This window comes from Diadema setosum, chromosome 21 (assembly GCF_964275005.1).
Source record: "Diadema setosum chromosome 21, eeDiaSeto1, whole genome shotgun sequence".
Taxonomy (NCBI): Eukaryota; Metazoa; Echinodermata; class Echinoidea; order Diadematoida; family Diadematidae; genus Diadema; species Diadema setosum.
In genome coordinates this window covers 12,911,098-12,929,046 of record NC_092705.1, presented here as the reverse complement: position 1 = coordinate 12,929,046, position 17,949 = coordinate 12,911,098, and the positions used below count along the sequence as shown (strand labels likewise).

At 37.8% G+C, this 17,949-nt stretch overlaps 1 protein-coding gene across 1 annotated transcript in view; it reads left to right on the top strand.

Annotated features, from left to right (window-relative positions):
• The window catches only part of LOC140244713 (solute carrier family 2, facilitated glucose transporter member 1-like), a 49,323-nt gene that overhangs the window by 11,904 nt on the left and 19,470 nt on the right, over window positions 1-17,949 (top strand). The window contains exons 2-4 of the mRNA XM_072324329.1: window positions 10,041-10,142; window positions 16,568-16,728; window positions 17,721-17,845. Of these exons, the coding sequence (XP_072180430.1) occupies window positions 10,041-10,142; window positions 16,568-16,728; window positions 17,721-17,845 (388 nt within the window). The remainder of the gene's footprint in view (window positions 1-10,040; window positions 10,143-16,567; window positions 16,729-17,720; window positions 17,846-17,949) is intronic.

The following is a 17,949-nucleotide window of genomic DNA, read 5'->3' as shown; positions in this document are numbered from 1 at the left end:
ATAACCCATTGTTTCAAAATCAAATGAGTTTAGAAATTACACAAAAGAAGTGGAGTCACTACTTGCATGTATACACGGACGGATCAAGAAGTCAAACAGGCATAGTGGGAGCTGCTTTTTTCGCTCCCTATTACAAATATATTGAATCCAAAAGAACTTGCTGCAATTCTTATGGCATTAACCTGGTTGAGACAACTTAATAGTGTGTATACAGGAGTTGTCATTTTTACTGACAGTTTAAGCGCTCTCCGGGCCCTTGAAACATGTAAATTCGAGGATGCTTTTGTGAAAGAAATACACATTCTTTCGATCGATGCACTTACTCACTTATTATGATAGTGCATTTTGAATGGGTTCCCGGCCACCGTGGCATCACGGGCAATGAGACAGCAGATAAAGCGAAAAAAAAAAAACAGCCCTACAAGAGAAACATATCGGAATCAATAATGGACTCAATAAGATGGAAGTTAAATATGTTTTAAGTAGTCATTTTAATAAGAAGTGGCAAAAAAAAAAAAGATGGGAAGAAACACAGTCCCCTGTAAAAGAAGTACAGAAGTATGCATTTGCAAATTACGAATGCAGATTAAAAAACAGGGAAGAACAAGTCCTTATTCACCAAATCCGTATGGGTAACATTGGGCTGAATTATGATAAGTGGAAAGTAAATTTGCATGAAACAGGCAACTGCCCTCATTGCCCGATAACGGAAAATTTAAGTCATTTTTTATATGATTGTCCGAAATATTTGATAGAGAGAGCCATGTTGATCGCAGATATTGGAGGCGAAGATCAGAACGGGATATAAGAAAAGTATTATCCACAAACAATGTTAACCATCTGAAGGCTTTAATTTTATATGTGAAGAGAACAAGAAGATTTTCCAAAAGACTTACATAAGTTTGATACTGTGAGTTATGCAGGTAATTATATATATATATATATATATATATATATATATATATATATATTAGTTTTTGTTTAATTTAGATTTGCACACTGCACAACCGGATGTTTGCTTATTACATAATGTAAAATTGTGAATTAATTGTAATTTATGTTTATTTATTGGAAAGTGTATATGGAATAATTATTTTTGATGGCCATATATCGCATTCGGGAGTCTGCTTGTGCACCATGTTGGGCAGAGGGTCCTGAGTGCGGCAAATGAGGGATCTAGGTCTGTGTGCGCGACCGAGAAGCCTGCTCAATGTAACGAGCCGGGCTGATCAGAGTTTGCCATCAGCATGCACCAGAACTTATTTGCCCCAACCGTATAACAGCAGACATATAGCGCGCATAAAAATAATTGCAAAAAGTATATATTTTTTTGGTGAGAAATTAGTTATATGTAAAATAATGATATTTGATTTGATTTGATTTGATTTGATTTTATTGGTTCCTGCATTATATCATTGCTCATGCAGATACATAAACATACATCATATACATTAATGGTACCATGCATATACATGAACATTAGTTGCTAACAAAATGAGTTTTTTTCTCATTACCTTTAGAATATACAGCAATACATTTCTTCATTGCCTGTACATAAATGTCCAACAGAACAGTGATGCAATGAATAACGCAGAAGGGCTTGATTTGCATGCAGCCCTCGTACATAATACATAACATAATAATAGGAAAATAGGGAAGGGATGACTTGCATAGACCCCGTTTACAGTGCGGGGCCGGGCTCGGCCGCGGCTCGGCCGCGGCCGAGTCCGGCCTCAATTGCGCGGCCGAGCCTCGCAATTTTGTCCGTTTACACTGCTGGGCTCGGCCGCGCTTTTGATTCAAACCTTTCAATATTTTGTCGTAGTGGCGCTCTGCTTGTGAACAAACGCAATTTGGTATTGTCTGGTTTTCAGACCCTTTGCCAAATGAATTCCGTGGCGACGAAGTCGCCGTTCGGGCAAAGGCCTTTGCCGAAGGAAAAAATCCTTTGCAGGACAAAACCACCTTAAACTATACTAGTTTTCGACGTTGAGGGGGTTAATATCCTGAATAGCGAAAGATACAGGCAGAGGGTTTGGAAGCCAGACTAAAATTGGCCGCGCAATTGGCCGCGCATTTGGCCCAGTTTGCGTTTACACCAAGGAGAGGCAGGGCTCGGAGGCGGCTCAGCCGCGGCCGAGACCACCTCCAGAGCGAGGCCAAATGCGAGGCCAATTTTGGCCTCGCATTTGGCCTTTTGCGCGTTTACACTGAAGCGGGGCTGGGCTCGGCCGCGGCTCGGCCGCGGCCGAGTCCGGCCTCAATTGCGCGGCCGAGCCTCGCAATTTTGTCCGTTTACACTGCTGGGCTCGGCCGCGCTTTTGATTCAAACCTTTCAATATTTTGTCGTAGTGGCGCTCTGCTTGTAAACAAACGCAATTTGGTATTGTCTGGTTTTCAGACCCTTTGCCAAATGAATTCCGTGGCGACGAAGTCGCCGTTCGGGCAAAGGCCTTTGCCGAAGGAAAAAATCCTTTGCAGGACAAAACCACCTTAAACTATGCTAGTTTTCGACGTTGAGGGGGTTTATATCCTGAATAGCGAAATATACAGGCAGAGGGTTTGGGAGCCAGACTAAAATTGGCCGCGCAATTGGCCGCGCATATGGCCCAGTTTGCGTTTACACCAAAGATAGTAGAGATATAAGATACGAAGGCGCGCGATAAAGATGGACACAAAATGGCTACCCTACATGACGATACAAAAGAGAGCTAAGTACAAACTCAGTACACCTAGGAACATCACTCATTTCCAAAAGTAATGGTGTTTTTATTATCTTAAAAAGATTTAAAAATTATAGTCGTAGCTTTTTTTCGATGAAGGGGATAATTTTGAAGAACGAGATTTTTGAGTAATAAGGATTATTTCGTGGAGGTAAAAATTTGGCAACAACATGATCTCACAATCAAAACGCTTGATAAACAACAACAACATCTTCAAAGACAGCGCGTCTCAGGCAAAGACACACATCACCAGAAATTTTTAACAACCCAATGTCTGGGGAAGAAGTAGTAAAGCATATCAAGCTACTGAAAAATAACAAAAGCTCTGGAAGTGATTTAATAGTGAACGAGTGTTTGAAAAATAGCAGTGGTTCATTGATAGGTGTGTTAACTAAATTGTTTAATGTCATTCTTGATACAGGGATCATACCAACAGAATGGTCAATAGGTCTTATTCGTCCAATCTATAAAAAGAAAGGTTCCATTGATGATCCAGATAATTATCGAGGTATTTCATTATTAAGTTGTGTTGAAAAACTATTTTCTTCCATTGTAAATGAAAGACTCAATCAATATCTAAATTCCTTAGATCTTATTGGTGAAGAACAGGCAGGATTTCGAGAGAATTATTCCACAATTGACCATGTATTTGTGCTGCATTCTGTCATAGATTTGTACCTTTCCCAAAAGAAAAGATTATACTGCGCCTTCGTAGATTACAAAAAGGCATTTGATTCAATAGACAGAACATCTTTGTGGTATAAGCTTATACAAAACAACGTCAAGGGGAAAGTGTTCAGAGTAATATTATGTACTCCCATCTTAAATCTTGCGTAATAAATAATAATGAGAGGTCTGATTTTTTCAATTGCAATATGGGTGTCAGACAAGGTGAGAATTTATCTCCTCTTCTCTTTGCTATATATTTGAACGATTTTGAGTTGTACATGAGAGAGAGATTCAGTGGTGTTCATTTGTTACCAAAAAATATGAAGGAGCTCATGTTCGACAATGGCATAGACGTTCTTTTAAAACTTTATTTGCTTCTGTATGCAGACGATACGCTGATACTAGCAACAAGCGAAAATGAATTACAGTTGGCTTTAAATGCTCTCAGTGAATACTGTAAGTTATGGTCTCTCCAAGTCAATATCAGTAAAACGAAAGTGGTTATTTTCTCGAGAGGAAAGGTCAGGAGATTTAAACCATTTATGTTTAACACAGAAATATTAGAAGTTGTTGATGAGTATACATATTTGGGAGTAGTGTTCAGCTACAGAAATAATTTCAAAAATGCCCAAGATAAACAAATCAGTCAAGCAAAGAGAGCCATGTATAACTTGTTGATAAAATCTAGAAAATTAAGGCTGCCTTTAGATATTCAATTAGACCTTTTTGATAAACTTGTTTTGCCAATTCTTATCTACGGAAGCGAGGTATGGGGTTACGAAAATCTAAAGCAAATTGAAGCCTTCCATACAAATTATTGTAAACAGGTGTTAAGATTAAGAAAAACTACAATGAACTGCATGGCCCTTGGTGAGCTTGGGAGATTTGAAATGTCGCGAACAATAAAGGAAAGAATGGTTAATTTTTGGTTCCGAACTTTAAATGGTAAAGAAGTTAAAATATCGACGATTATGTGCAATATCCTAAAGCTTTTACACCAACATGACGTTTATTCCTCTCCATGGTTACTACACATCCAGAAAATATTAAACGACTTAGGACTGTCGAATGTGTGGCAAGACTATGGACACTTGTCTATTAAGTGGCTGAGGCCAGCAATTAAACTCAGGCTTTGTGATTTGTATACTCAAAACTGGATGAATAAAGTTAACACTAGCACGCAGTGCATCAACTATAGGATTTTTAAGAGCTCCTTATCACTGGATTCTTATTTAACTAAATTGCCATGTTTTTATAGAACTTCACTTGCAAAATTTAGGTGTCTTAACCACCGTTTACCTGTAGTTTCTGGAAGATATAACGGAATTGAAAGACAAAACAGACTGTGTAGCTTTTGTAACCTGGGTCGGATAGGGGATGAATTTCATTATCTATTTGAATGCCCAAAGATGGAGTCATGCAGAAAAAAGTTTGTCAAACCGTATTATAGGATTCGCCCAAATACATTGAAGATGAATCAGTTATTCAATACAGAATGTAATAAGGAACTGCTAAATCTAGCTAAATTTTCGATAGAGATAATGAAGATCCATTTAACATAAAACTTTAGTATTGTTCCCTTTTTGATATCTTAATTCTGTTATTTCATTATTATGTATATATACTGTACAGTTGTGTTTCGTCGGGTTTTTTTTTCCTTGTTTGTATATATATTTAATTATTTGGATTGTTTTGTTTTGTTTTTCACTCTTTTTAAAATCAATCTCATATTGTAACAATGTCTTGAATTCGATCCAGATAGCAATTATAAATGATAATGCTAATACCCGGTGTTGCCTAGCAGAAATTTTAATCAATATAATCTAAGATATTTTTTTTTTAAACCCATCTGCATACTTTGATATATTAATTAACCACATACATACTCAGTCAAGATTTTCATTCATGCATACATGCATCTATTCTATTGTTGTTTTTACTGCTGATTGTAAATAATGTAAATAGTTTATCAAACGCATTTCGTTCAAGATTTTCGCCAATTATATCAAATGTATATTATCTACTGTGCTTTGCTGTTGATTTGTAAATAATGTAAATAGTAGTTATAAATTGTATTTTTCTTCGTTTTTGTGTTATTACTCTGTGCTATGATTTGATTTTCCCCAATACTCTATATTTGAGTGACATGGGAAAATAAAAAAACATTGTCATTGTCATTGTCATTGTCATTGTCATTGTCATTGTCACCTGAGACGCGCTGTCCCTGAAGCCGCTGCTGTTGTTTATCAAGCGTCAAGGCAGCGCGTCTCAGGTGATGTGCGTATACGCTTGAAGACCGCGCGCTGTCCATTTGTTTTGTACAGGATTAGCGCGCACTTTCGTGTCTTATTTATTAAGCGTCTTTGGTTTACACCAAGAAGAGGCCAGGCCTTTATATTATATATTATATATTATAAAGATAAAGGCGTAAATATTCATATTTGAATGACGCGCCTTAAATATAAAAACAACAACAAACAACAGAACACCTGTGGATATACAGATGACAAGTGCTCTTCTTTGTATAGCGGTTAGTTTCGATTCAGAAGTATAGGGATATAAAAACGAGACCAAATTGGTTAAAAATTCATATATTATGACTAAGCTACTCATTTGTAAAGGCTATCATAGCTTGATAAGCATATCTATGCCCGACAAACAAAATGACGCCAAAAAGGTTTTGCCACCTCAGGTGGTACCAATAACCCATTTTTCGGGTCTTGGCCCATGGACTAATAATAATGGTTGATGATCGCTTGAGTGTATTACGTAATATACCGTCACTAGGATGGCTTTTTCAAATTGCCAGTGCGTCATAAAGCCACGTAGGAAGTAGTAGCACCAATAACACTCTTAACAGAGTCACTGTAGGAATTATGGTAATCGTAGTTCACCCCTCCAACCAATTTTGTCAATATCACTGGCATTACAATTTTACATGTGAAAAAAAAAAATATATATATATATAGGAACCGGTTGAAGCTGGTAGCCAACAAGCGTCCGCCTGACATGTTGATACCTTAGTCAATATATGGCAGTTTTAACAATGTTTCTGCGGAACGCCATAGACTCGTCTATTGTTCGTTTTCTCTAGTTCTTATCTCATAGTTCTTATTGTATCCTGAAAAGATGAAGTTCATCCATCTTTCATGAGTGATCGCAGCCCATTGTAAAGGAAACTTTACGACTATGTGTCGACAAACCGGTCGATTGTTTCGAAACGTTTATGGCCTGCCATCCGATTTGTTTGTTGTTGCATTTTTATATAAGTAATTTACAGCAATATTTATTTATATTATATATTATTTATATCATATATATTTTAATTTATTATTATTGCTGTGATGCAAATTTCTAGTTTCTGGAAAATAACGAGTAAGCAAACTCAACTGAGAAATTGTACAACGGAGCTTTGACTGTTGTTCAGAACAATGTACTTTGCAATCCTATGACATGGATATCTGGCATTCTAGATAAGGCATTACAAGTAAAGTGAGATAATGTCTGTTCAGGGGCAGATTGTATATCATTACAATGTATCGACGTTTTTCCACGTTTGTTTGTTCATTTTTCCATCTGACAAGATGGCTGGATAGCCCATATTCAGCTACGTTAAGCTGGTCTTCCATGGGGTCCAGTTGGATGTGAGGTGGGACCGCTTCACCGGGTATAAACACCCTGCTCTTTGCGATGAATGAATGAAGCTGGATCTTTTACGTGCACGTCGAATGCGATGCAGCGGAAATCCGCGAAATCGGGACTACTCCGGAGTAAAACTACATGTAACATCCTTACCAATTGCATGTATCGCATAATACATGTGTCCCGATTAAAATGGGTCAAATAATTATTTGATGCCAATCGAAATTCAATACACGGCTTTACGCTTCATACCAAAACTCGAACACTCCAAAATGATGATGCTTAAACAGTTTAGCTGTACTTTTCTTGGCTGTTAAGCACAAAGTTATCACAGGCTGGACTCCCATAGGCAAATTATGTGATAATTATTTTGCATTTTCTTCCTTGAGTTGGTCTATTAGTTTTTGTTTTTTAAAGTTGGCCTAGGATGTACAAACATTGAATGAAAATGTGTCCCATTCAATGGATTACTCGTCCCTGCCAAACAGTTAACATGTTATTGCAGTGACATTGCTGTTGTGCTGCTGTTGTTGTTTTTTAGGGTGTGTGGAATCCAAATCTATATGTCTTAGAAAGGTGAAAACATTCCAGACATGAACGGATGATCATTATACAATTGTCCAAAGCGTTTTGTTATAAGGGGGAAATTAGGTGGGGCTTTTTGTGACATGGAGACCAAGGAAGATCGTCTTCTTTTTGGGCGGTGTGGGTTTGCAGTGCAAATACCAAGACAACCTTGATTTGACTGAAAGCCTTGGCTACTAATTTATTTGGATACACGGATTTCAAAGAACCGTGCGACCAGTCCTTCTATATCTCTGCCTTAATATGTGAGCAACATAATAGCCAGATAGAGCGTATGTGTTATGTGGGGTGTGCTGGGGCGGGGGCGATATTTATACAGAAGAACATTAAAAAAACAAGAACAAAAAAACCCTTCGGGTGGCCACGTCACGTGGTAGACTTGAAAGACACAAGACTTGAAAGTGCCTGACTATACTGATATATCTTACTCCGCGTTCCTTATATTTCAAAGAAGATCGGACAGCTGACACCTACAACATAAAAGAAAATGTGTGGATTTTATACATTCATATTTGGTGAATCAATTCAGTTCAAACTTCAAGGAATGTTTTTCCCCCTTTTGTCCCTGCTAGGTAATAAGTAAAGGTGTAGGATTAATCGTTGGTATAATTCTTAATGGTGTGTTCTTTATGCATTTGCAAATATGAAATTATCATAGCTTGCGCTCGTATGATAGCAAAACTTTCCTTCACTTTTGTTTGTAAATGTGTTTGTGTTTCTATACCGAAGAAATCATTTCATCCCAAGCAAGGTGGTGCACAAATCATGCAGTTACGCAGACATATAACACACATGCATGCAGACATTTAAAATGCAAGCAGTATCAGGGTAACAAAGTTATAGTGAATAATCGGAAAACAGGTCACGTGACCACTCCCCTCTCCTTCCCCCCTCCCCTCCCCCATGCCCAGACCATCCTCTTCATTAGTCCACTTCCTGGACTGTATTCGTATGCAGTGTACCCGCGTACTTACGGACGTACGTTGATGGTGTCTGTATGTACACAAGATCACCCCTCCTGAATAATAATAATTTTTAAAAAAAAAAAAATCGGGAGTACCAATTGGTGGAGTGTCGCAATCAGCGGTTGGGCGCATTGTGTGGGTGCATGCATGATTGTGTATGCGTGTGTTAGTGTGGGGAATGCCAGTATCTGGACTACGTCTTCATGAGAACTCCGTGCATGATGGCCTGGGACCCACGACCGTGTTCATTCTCTGTCGTGGGTTTGACTGCGCGAGACAGCATTTAAATTTGAGTCTGCCCACAAAACAGACCTTGCAAAGTTTTTAGAACTGCGTCCTCCACATCGGATTATTGCAGAGTGTGAAAACGAACGAAGCTATATATAAATACTGAATACACACTATAGCATCCCGTATATTTATAGTGAAAAAGGGTATTTTCTTCATTTACACCGGTGGACCATGAGGCACTCTTGCTAGTGTGCATCAAAATAAAAGGAACATCCCATGAGATAAAAACAAAAACAAAAACACACAAAAAATGAACAAAATCAAACCAAACTACCAAGCAAACAAGTGAAAAAAAAATGTCTGAAAGCAAAACAAAGCAAAACCAGTTTAAAAAAACACCCAGAATTATCAGTGTCCATGAAAATTGATATTTTAGACAATCAGTGGTATATTATGGCACAGCTGATGAATATTAAGAGTGTGATAGTACCTATAACACCCCTGTTGATCAATGGCCCGATAACAACCCACTTCCGATCCGGACACACTTTGGTGTCAAAGTACTTCCAGAATTGCGTTACAAGGTATACAGGCAAACGTCATTTTCGAGCCATTTCAATTTTTTTTTTTAGTCAACTTTGACCGAAGAAGAAAACAAGAAGAAGAAATAAACGAATTACTAAAAGTGCGTTCGTGTGATGTCACGTATTTTCGCGCGATGAAACAGTTTAGATTAAATATCAATAATGTTGTATCTTGAGGTAACAAAAAATTACGAGCAAATGTCGATCTACAATTGCTGTATCATATTGGTTGGCATAATATTATTTTTGACGGTCAGTCTGTCTAAGGAGTTATCAAGGGATAAGGTTCTCTTCAATGCAGGAGTTGTGAAGACTCGGAAAGAGGTCCCATTGTCTGTATAAAAAGTTTTCCTAACTGATATCATACTAGTAGCTCGTAGACCCATCTTATAAAACAAATACTGCACAGGTGATGTTAGTGGAGATGCAGCGCACTCGCGAGTATATTCACGATGTTGTGCATCGTGCACCATTGTAAATACCCTCGGGTGCGCTGCAGCTCCACTCAACCCACTCTCACTTGTTCATTTTTGGTTTACTAGTATACTAATTTAGGTTTATTATTTTCATTTCAGGGAGTGCGGATGTAGATAGGGCTTGTATTAATTTCACGGTTTGTTTTCTATTTTCTTTTCCCTCAGAGGGGACTTCCGGGGAATCTGCTGTTACCTATTCTCTCCACCACCGTTGGCGGTTCGATCCTGTACGGGTTCAACTTGGGAGTGCTGTCGGTCCCATCGGCGGTAGGTCTTTTTGCCTGACATGTGTTACCATGGTAACCAGTGCACTCGATGTACTAGGTATCATGTCATCCAAAGTTGGAATCCCAACTGTATGGCTATGATCATTCAAACAGCTGCCAGTTTCCTATGGGTTCACACACACACACACACACACACACACACATTATAACAGGTGCATATGCCTTCATTGATCAGGATGTGATGCCGCCATCTTTTGAGCAATTTTATGGGAAGATTCATTTTGAGCTCTAACATAATTTTGGGAATATATTGCTTGTTTATTCATGAAATGAGAGGAAAGGAAAGGTAACCTATAATGATACAATTTAATGACAAAACACATAAAACAAAAGTCATTTCCGTCCAGAAATATGTGCAAATGTATGAAACAGAGCTGTATATTGTGAAAGTTTTTGAAGCTGTAATCTCCTGGAAAGCTATCCTTTCACTTTTCGATTAATTCTGTCAAATAAACTGTGACAGTACAATATTTTAGCGTAGATCTTTATAAATTGATATGTGAGATTAGCGTCTGGGTATTGCCCATTCAAATTACTTTCCATTTTAAGTTCATTTAATCTTTACGCAATAGCTATTCGCTCATCTCGTTTCTTCACCATTTTGCACAGCTCATCATTTTAAAGCACTAATGCATAGCGAAAAGTAATTAGGTGGCCTTCTATCATAAAAATGTACCATCCACCAGAGTGGCTGATCAAAAAAAAAAAAAAAAAAAAAAAAAAGGAGACGTGAATCATCTATTGCCTTCCTGTCTGTGTAGCAGATTCAGTTGGTTTATTGCCACTTGGTCTAATACCAGAAGGGTTACTTCCCAGTTTGTCTAACACCACTACGGCTATTAAAGACCCCGTTTATAGTGCAGTTCCGGGCCGAGCCCCGAAATTGCTGGGGTTGGCCCGGGCTTTTAATTAAACCTTTCAATATTTTGTCGTAATGGCGCTCTGCTCGTAAACAAACTACTGTATTATTGGGAGCGCGCCGGTAGCAATTTGGTACCGCATTTGGCCCAGTTTGCGTTTACAGTGAGAACAGGCCGGACTCGGCCGCGGCCGAAGCGGGCGAGACTACCTCCAGAGCTTGGTACCGCACTTGGACTTTGCGCGTTTACAGTGAAATGAAGGCCGGGCTCGGCTCACTGTGAACTGGGTCATTGTCTACTATTTCGTCTAAAGCCCGTTTGGTCTAATCCTCACTTGGTCTAGTGCCTAGTTTGGTTAATTATCGTTTTGTCTAAGGGCCAGTTGGTCTAAGTGCATTTTGGGGGTATTAGACGAAAGGAGCACAGCCCACATAGACCAACTGGTAATGAAGCAAAGTGCCAATTAGACTAGGTCAATAGATGAACTGGTTGTACATGGAATGGGGTTAAATCATGTGGGTTGAGACTAATTGGCAACTAGACGAAATGGGAGAAGACTAAGTGACAGATCACCATTCAGATTGGCACATACTTCAATGTTTCTTTTCTTTCTTTTTTTTTTTGAAGAGGCGGCGTCAGTCATGGGTTCAATGGAAGGGAGACTGTTTTGACCCTATTATTCTCGTGAATCCCCTTTGTTCCAACTCACGCGGTTTTCACATTCTCGAGAACAATGTTTCTTGTTTGAGTGAACGAAAATTACATGGAACTCGTGATGCAAAATGGAATTTCTTGACACAGTCACCTTTTCTTGTCTTGACATAGTCACCTTAGCCTGAAATGGCATTAAAAGACATCTCTGAACATAATTTCTTCTTTTTCTATTGAAATCGAAAGAGCACTGACGACAGCTCCGACGCAGAAATACACGGAAAATACATTTTTTTTTTTCACTCGACATTGAATCTTCATAACAGATCGAGTGTACTGATCATAGAATAATAAAAAAAATAGTATTCAAGTGCTTGCATCATTCTTCTACTCTGGCATCACGAATTCTTTTATATAGATGTCGTCTAGAGGATGTTGCACATGCATGGCATTACCAGTACAAATGTATTTAAAAGAGTCCGTCGCAATGTGCAGAATTGTACTGTACCGTATGTCCAAAAAAATATATATATATATAACGGGACCCTCCGCAATGATATCTTTAAAAATTGTGGATCAATCTAAATACAAATTCAGGGTATGTAACTCATTGCCCACATCTTACAGAAAACCCCATTCGATTTGCTTCAGTAGTTAAAGAGAAATGAGGAGTTTAGTAGAGGATGTCAGAAATCTCTTACCTCCAAGTTCTATTGTATTCACACACAAGAGCATCGAAGTGCTAAACTTGGAAAATCAGACTCATGACAAGCTTTACAACAATCCATATTTCTCTCTGACCACTTAACCAAATTGAATGGGGTTTTCTGCAAAATAGAGCTGAGACGTTATATTTTAAGACTCTGAAGTAGCATTTACACAGTTGAATCATATTGGATGTTATCAGTGCGAATATCTGATTGTATTTTCAAGCTTTACAACAATCCATATTTCTCTCTGACCACTTAACCAAATTGAATGGGGTTTTCTGCAAAATAGAGCTGAGACGTTATATTTTAAGACTCTGAAGTAGCATTTACACAGTTGAATCATATTGGATGTTATCAGTGCGAATATCTGATTGTATTTTTTGGAGGGGATATACTGTATGTCGTCCATTATTCAGCGTACTAGTATGTGTGCGCAACGTAAGACACCGCAGTTAAAAGGGCATTTTACCGGTTTTTTTATTTTTTTTTTATATGTTGTTCTTTTAATTCTAAAAGACCCAGCGGTGCAAACAGAATCAAAATTTCATTTCGATTTAGCCCGTAATTTCATGTTAAAAATTGAACTTTTTGGGTGAGAATTATGCTAATGAGCTGACGAGCCCGGATGTCGTGACGTCACAGGTGCTCCCTTCGTGTGTGCTCGCTTGAAAAAATACGCGTGTTCTGCCAGGTTGGATCGGTCTTCAGTCTTTAATTCAGCGTTGCATCAGTTTTTGCCCGCATTTTTTGTATACATTTTATCAATTATCAAGAAACGTTGAGTCCTTTCATGCCTGACATCGTCAAAATCGGCTCAATGCATAGATTATCCCTGTAGTATAATCATGGACCTAGGTCCATGGTATAATAGACTCACATTCTATCCATGTAAACCAACCAAGGAGTTTGACCCAAGAAATGACCGAATCTATGCAAGAGGTCGTATTCTCTGACTATGAAAGATAAATTTTGACAGGCCTTGAGATAATTCAAATAGCAGCGGTGACCTTTCAACTAGTTTTCTCCCGATCATAGAGCACGATTGTTTTCTGTATGAATAATATACTCATTTTCATTTCATTTCATTTCAATTTATTTTCATATTTCTCACATATATCACAATATAAAGTAAATTGATACGAAATCTATACAGAACATAATTCAAAATAGAACTTCACCGGAATGTTCAAAAGTTTGTCTTGGTATACACAAGGTCTGTATACATGCGAGTTAAACTGAGATCATAATGCGAAAAATATGAATCATAAATCATAAATATGTCTGCATTGTAGTGGTGTGCCCAGGTATCGTTCAAATACCCTCCTGTAGGAACTATAAATAGCGTGAGAAATCTCTTTTTTTTTCACTACGTTCATTTTTCAAAATGTGCATAATTCGTGAGAACGACATCGACAACCTTATGTACCACCTCTCATGATTTATTGACATTCAACACAATACGGTATAATTCTCTCTTTCCCGTCTAAATACAGCTAGACATTATAGTTTGTCTATCTTTTTTATTCTTCAGGACAAATTTGATGTGTGCCTTTTAAAAAGAAAGAAATTATAGTTCTCGCGCGAGAATTGATCAACTGAAATGAAAAAAAAAATGACTCCAAAATTCAGCGAGAATTAGTGAGGAATTTCCCATACTTTTTAAAAGATATTTGTGTTTCTATGTGGGTAATCAGGCAATCTACTACAGGGCCGGCGCAGTGTTTTCAAAAGTGTGGGGGCCCACTTCCGGGTTTCATGAGCTAACAAGCAAAAAAAAAAAGCTCATCTCTTCTCCCCGTCTACTTCCGGGTTTCTTCAGCTGACAAGCAAAAAAAAAAAAAAAAAAAACAAGGTCTTCAGACAAAAAAAACATAACCTTACCGCCGCCATACTTCAAGATCCCTATCTATTTCTATTTTAGTGCCACTTACGTACTTCAAAAAAAAAAAAATAAATAAACCACGGCTGCGCCGGCCATGTACTACACTGTATAGATAGACAGACATTCCATACTTATGTTAGTAAGATCAATGAACAGAATAGTAAAATGTTGAAGGTCCTAAAAGTTGGATATGACATTTTCAAACAAAGTAAAATACGGAATTTGAAAGTCTTACCATTTTTGTATGAAAACCCGGATTTTAGTTGAAACCTTAATGAAAATTATATGAGACGATGACGATGATGTCATTGTTAAAATCAGAAATGTTGAAGATTTGTGTATACAGGTAACTTGGAGACTTGTGAGTTGATAATGTCATCAATTCATCTAACTTGCATACAATCACATTATGATTGTAATCATTTTTGTCCCCTATTCTGACAAAACATGCAAAATGATGCAAAATTTCAAAGTTTCTCAAAGCGATGGTATAGTTCTGGTTGAGATGGTGATTCAGATTTTATGTTTTTGGGTGAAAATTAGAAGCTACTTATGGAATATTTAAGAGCAAACATATTGTAATGGAAATTCAAAGTTTGTCTGATGAAAATCCGTTTTGAAATGGCTGAGATATCCAAAAGCAAAGTGAGCCGTATAAAAATGTGGTCAAGCATTTAACAGGACCTCTGTTTTTGCATACTTTAGCCATTTCAAAACTAATTTTCTGTATATAAATTTGAATTTCTTTAGAATTACATGTTCATTCATATGGAGGCTTCTCATTATCTCACAAAAGATGGAATTCTGAAACTCCATCTCAACCACACAATACCATCCCTTTAACCTTTTTATATGAAACGATTTCAATGTCTCTTATACTCTTATCTTTTATTTGGTACTCTATCTTTTATAGTCACCTGATGACCAATGGATGGAGATTCATTTTAATGCCGCATATTATGGACGTGCCAACAGTTTAATGTTGTAAATCCTATTCTAGTCCAATAATTGTCTGGTCATCGTCCGTTCCGGCCACCGCCTCCCGTCCACATCCGCCGATGATAAGATAAAATTATAAAATCCCAGGCCTATTCTGCCCCTTGGATTCTTGCCTATTTTCCATGGAAGTGAATTCTTAGAGAACTCTACGTGGAGATTCCTACGATATTGTGCTGAGTCTAGTTGAAGAAACTATAATGGCTTACCTCCCCACCCCTCCACCAGCACCATTGATTCTTCAGAACCAATTTGAATACAAAGATCATACAAGGTCCAGTTTGTTAAGAAGATGCAATGAACTTTGTACTCAGGACAGTAGTGCACGAAGTGTACAATCTGTGCATCAGAGATGCCTTGGGATGTGAACAGTGAACTCTTGGACAATTCCCGTGACGTAAGGGCGTTGCTATACTGATGATAGAATGAATGGTGTATTTTGATATCTGTTGAGCACCAGTTAAAACTTCAATAGTCTCAAAGGAAGCAAGCTAATTTGTTGTTGTTGTTGGTGGTTTTTTTTTGTGTTTTGTTTGTTTGTTTGTTTGTTTTTTTTGGGGGGGGTTCCAAAAAGATGACCAGTCTTAATAGAGACTATACATCTGTAATCACCACTTAGTTTCGTTTCGTTTCGTATATATCAGGCTGAATGGAAAAATCATTTCTCAACATTTTCTCTTTTTCCATTACTTCAAATTCATTCCAGTTACATTGTAACAGTGATGTATCCATAAAACAGGAAGACGTTAAATAAAGAAAAGAGTGTAGTAATGGTAATGATAATAATAAAAAAAACCAAACGAACTGTGATTAATGATAGTGATTATAATATGTTGCTACTGCTTCTTCTACTTTTACTATCTCTATTTTACTGCTTCTACCACTACTACTATCTATTTGTACTACATTATACTCATCATCATAGTCATCATCATCGTCATCATGATAATCGCCACCGCAGATTAATTGGGATGCCTCTGTAGTAAGACCTGTGCCCCACTTAATAGAGACTGAAATGTGATTCATTCAGATACTATAAAACGATATAAATTTAAGTGCAAACACGTGAACATCACTAACTACATGCATAATTATTTGACTATTATGTATAATGCACCTGTGTATACACCGAGGGTATAGGTTTTGTCTCAGTCGTGAGGGCAAATATTGCATGCGTTTACACAAAAGTATATAATAATGTTAAATGATCATAATGCTGATATACGTCTAAAACTCTAGTGACTTTTGACTCTTTTTGACTCTTGACCCTTGACCCTTGACTCGTACCTCGTTATATCATCTGCAGCATATGATGGGTTTCTTCAACGAGTCGCATTACCACCGCCACGAGGTGTACCTCATGGACCACTCGAGTACCTGGCTGTGGGCATTTGTCGTGGCTATCGTCTGTGTAGGCGCCTCCGTTGGCGCCATCGCCTCTGGGTATCCTAGCAACCAATTTGGCAGGTAAAAACAAACAAACAAACAAACAAACAAACAAAAACAGATCTGTTAACGTACTACAATGTCAGTAATTCTATTGCAAACGCCCGAGCGACTAGGACACATCATGACGTCACAGAGGGATTCTGATGTCCAGATCCGTGTTTCACAGTATATACCATACAAGAAGTTATTAATCGATATTTTAGTAATGTTATGACCTAAAGATGATGGATGATCATTCTAAATGGGATGATGTTAAACAACGACAATATGATATTGAGAACGACTTCATTCATGCTAATAGTGCCTGTCGCAGTTAAGACTGGAGAGGTTCTGTAGCTTAAAGAAAAACAAAATGAATGAATGAATGAAATAAATCAAATGAAAAATACATAAACATATATGGGCCTTGACGCGAGAAAAGGGCCCTTAGCGCATGCCGCTGCGCGCAAACGCCAGAAAACGGCGCGGAAGTTTAACAAAGCAATACGCGCAAAAAAGATCAACTAGCTAACTACGCGCACTTGCATAGACGCAGCAAAAAGTGACAGGATTTGGACAAAACATGCTGTTTTGAATGTCGTAATTGGGGCATTTAGGAGTGGAATTTCAGAAAAATGTTTTCATATCCAAATACGTCAGAGTTTCTTCTACAATATGGAGGTGAAAACACATTTTCGGTATTTAATGCCCTAAGGGCCCTTTTCTCGCGTCACGGCCGATATTATAAATAACACCAAAGATAGGGAAATGATTACTAAAAGATAGACGGATTTTACGCGATTTGCATTTACTCTCAACTTTTGATGTGGTTAATTGAGAATAAAAAGAAAGAAAGAATATTCCACTTTAGAGTAATTTAGACAATATCGACAAAGATAAGGTATGCGAGTCGATTATTAGGCATTTGAATTCCATGACTTCAAGGATCATTATGTTTTTCGTAAATGACATTCAGATATGCATTGATGTTTTGTTTTTGTTTTTGTTTTTGTTTATTTGTTTGTTTGAAGGAAGAAGACCATACTCGGTAATAACATTTTCTCCGTGACGGGGGCTGCGTTGATAAGCTGGAGTTACTTCGCCTACTCCTACGAGATGGTTCTGGTTGGGCGCTTTGCAGCTGGCATCAGTGTCGGTAAGTTACATTAACCCTTTGCTAGTCAAACGGAATCCTCATGTGCCACGTGTAGTTTCACAGGGATATCAAAAGAGTTTTAGCTCTGTCTAAACCACGTAAAT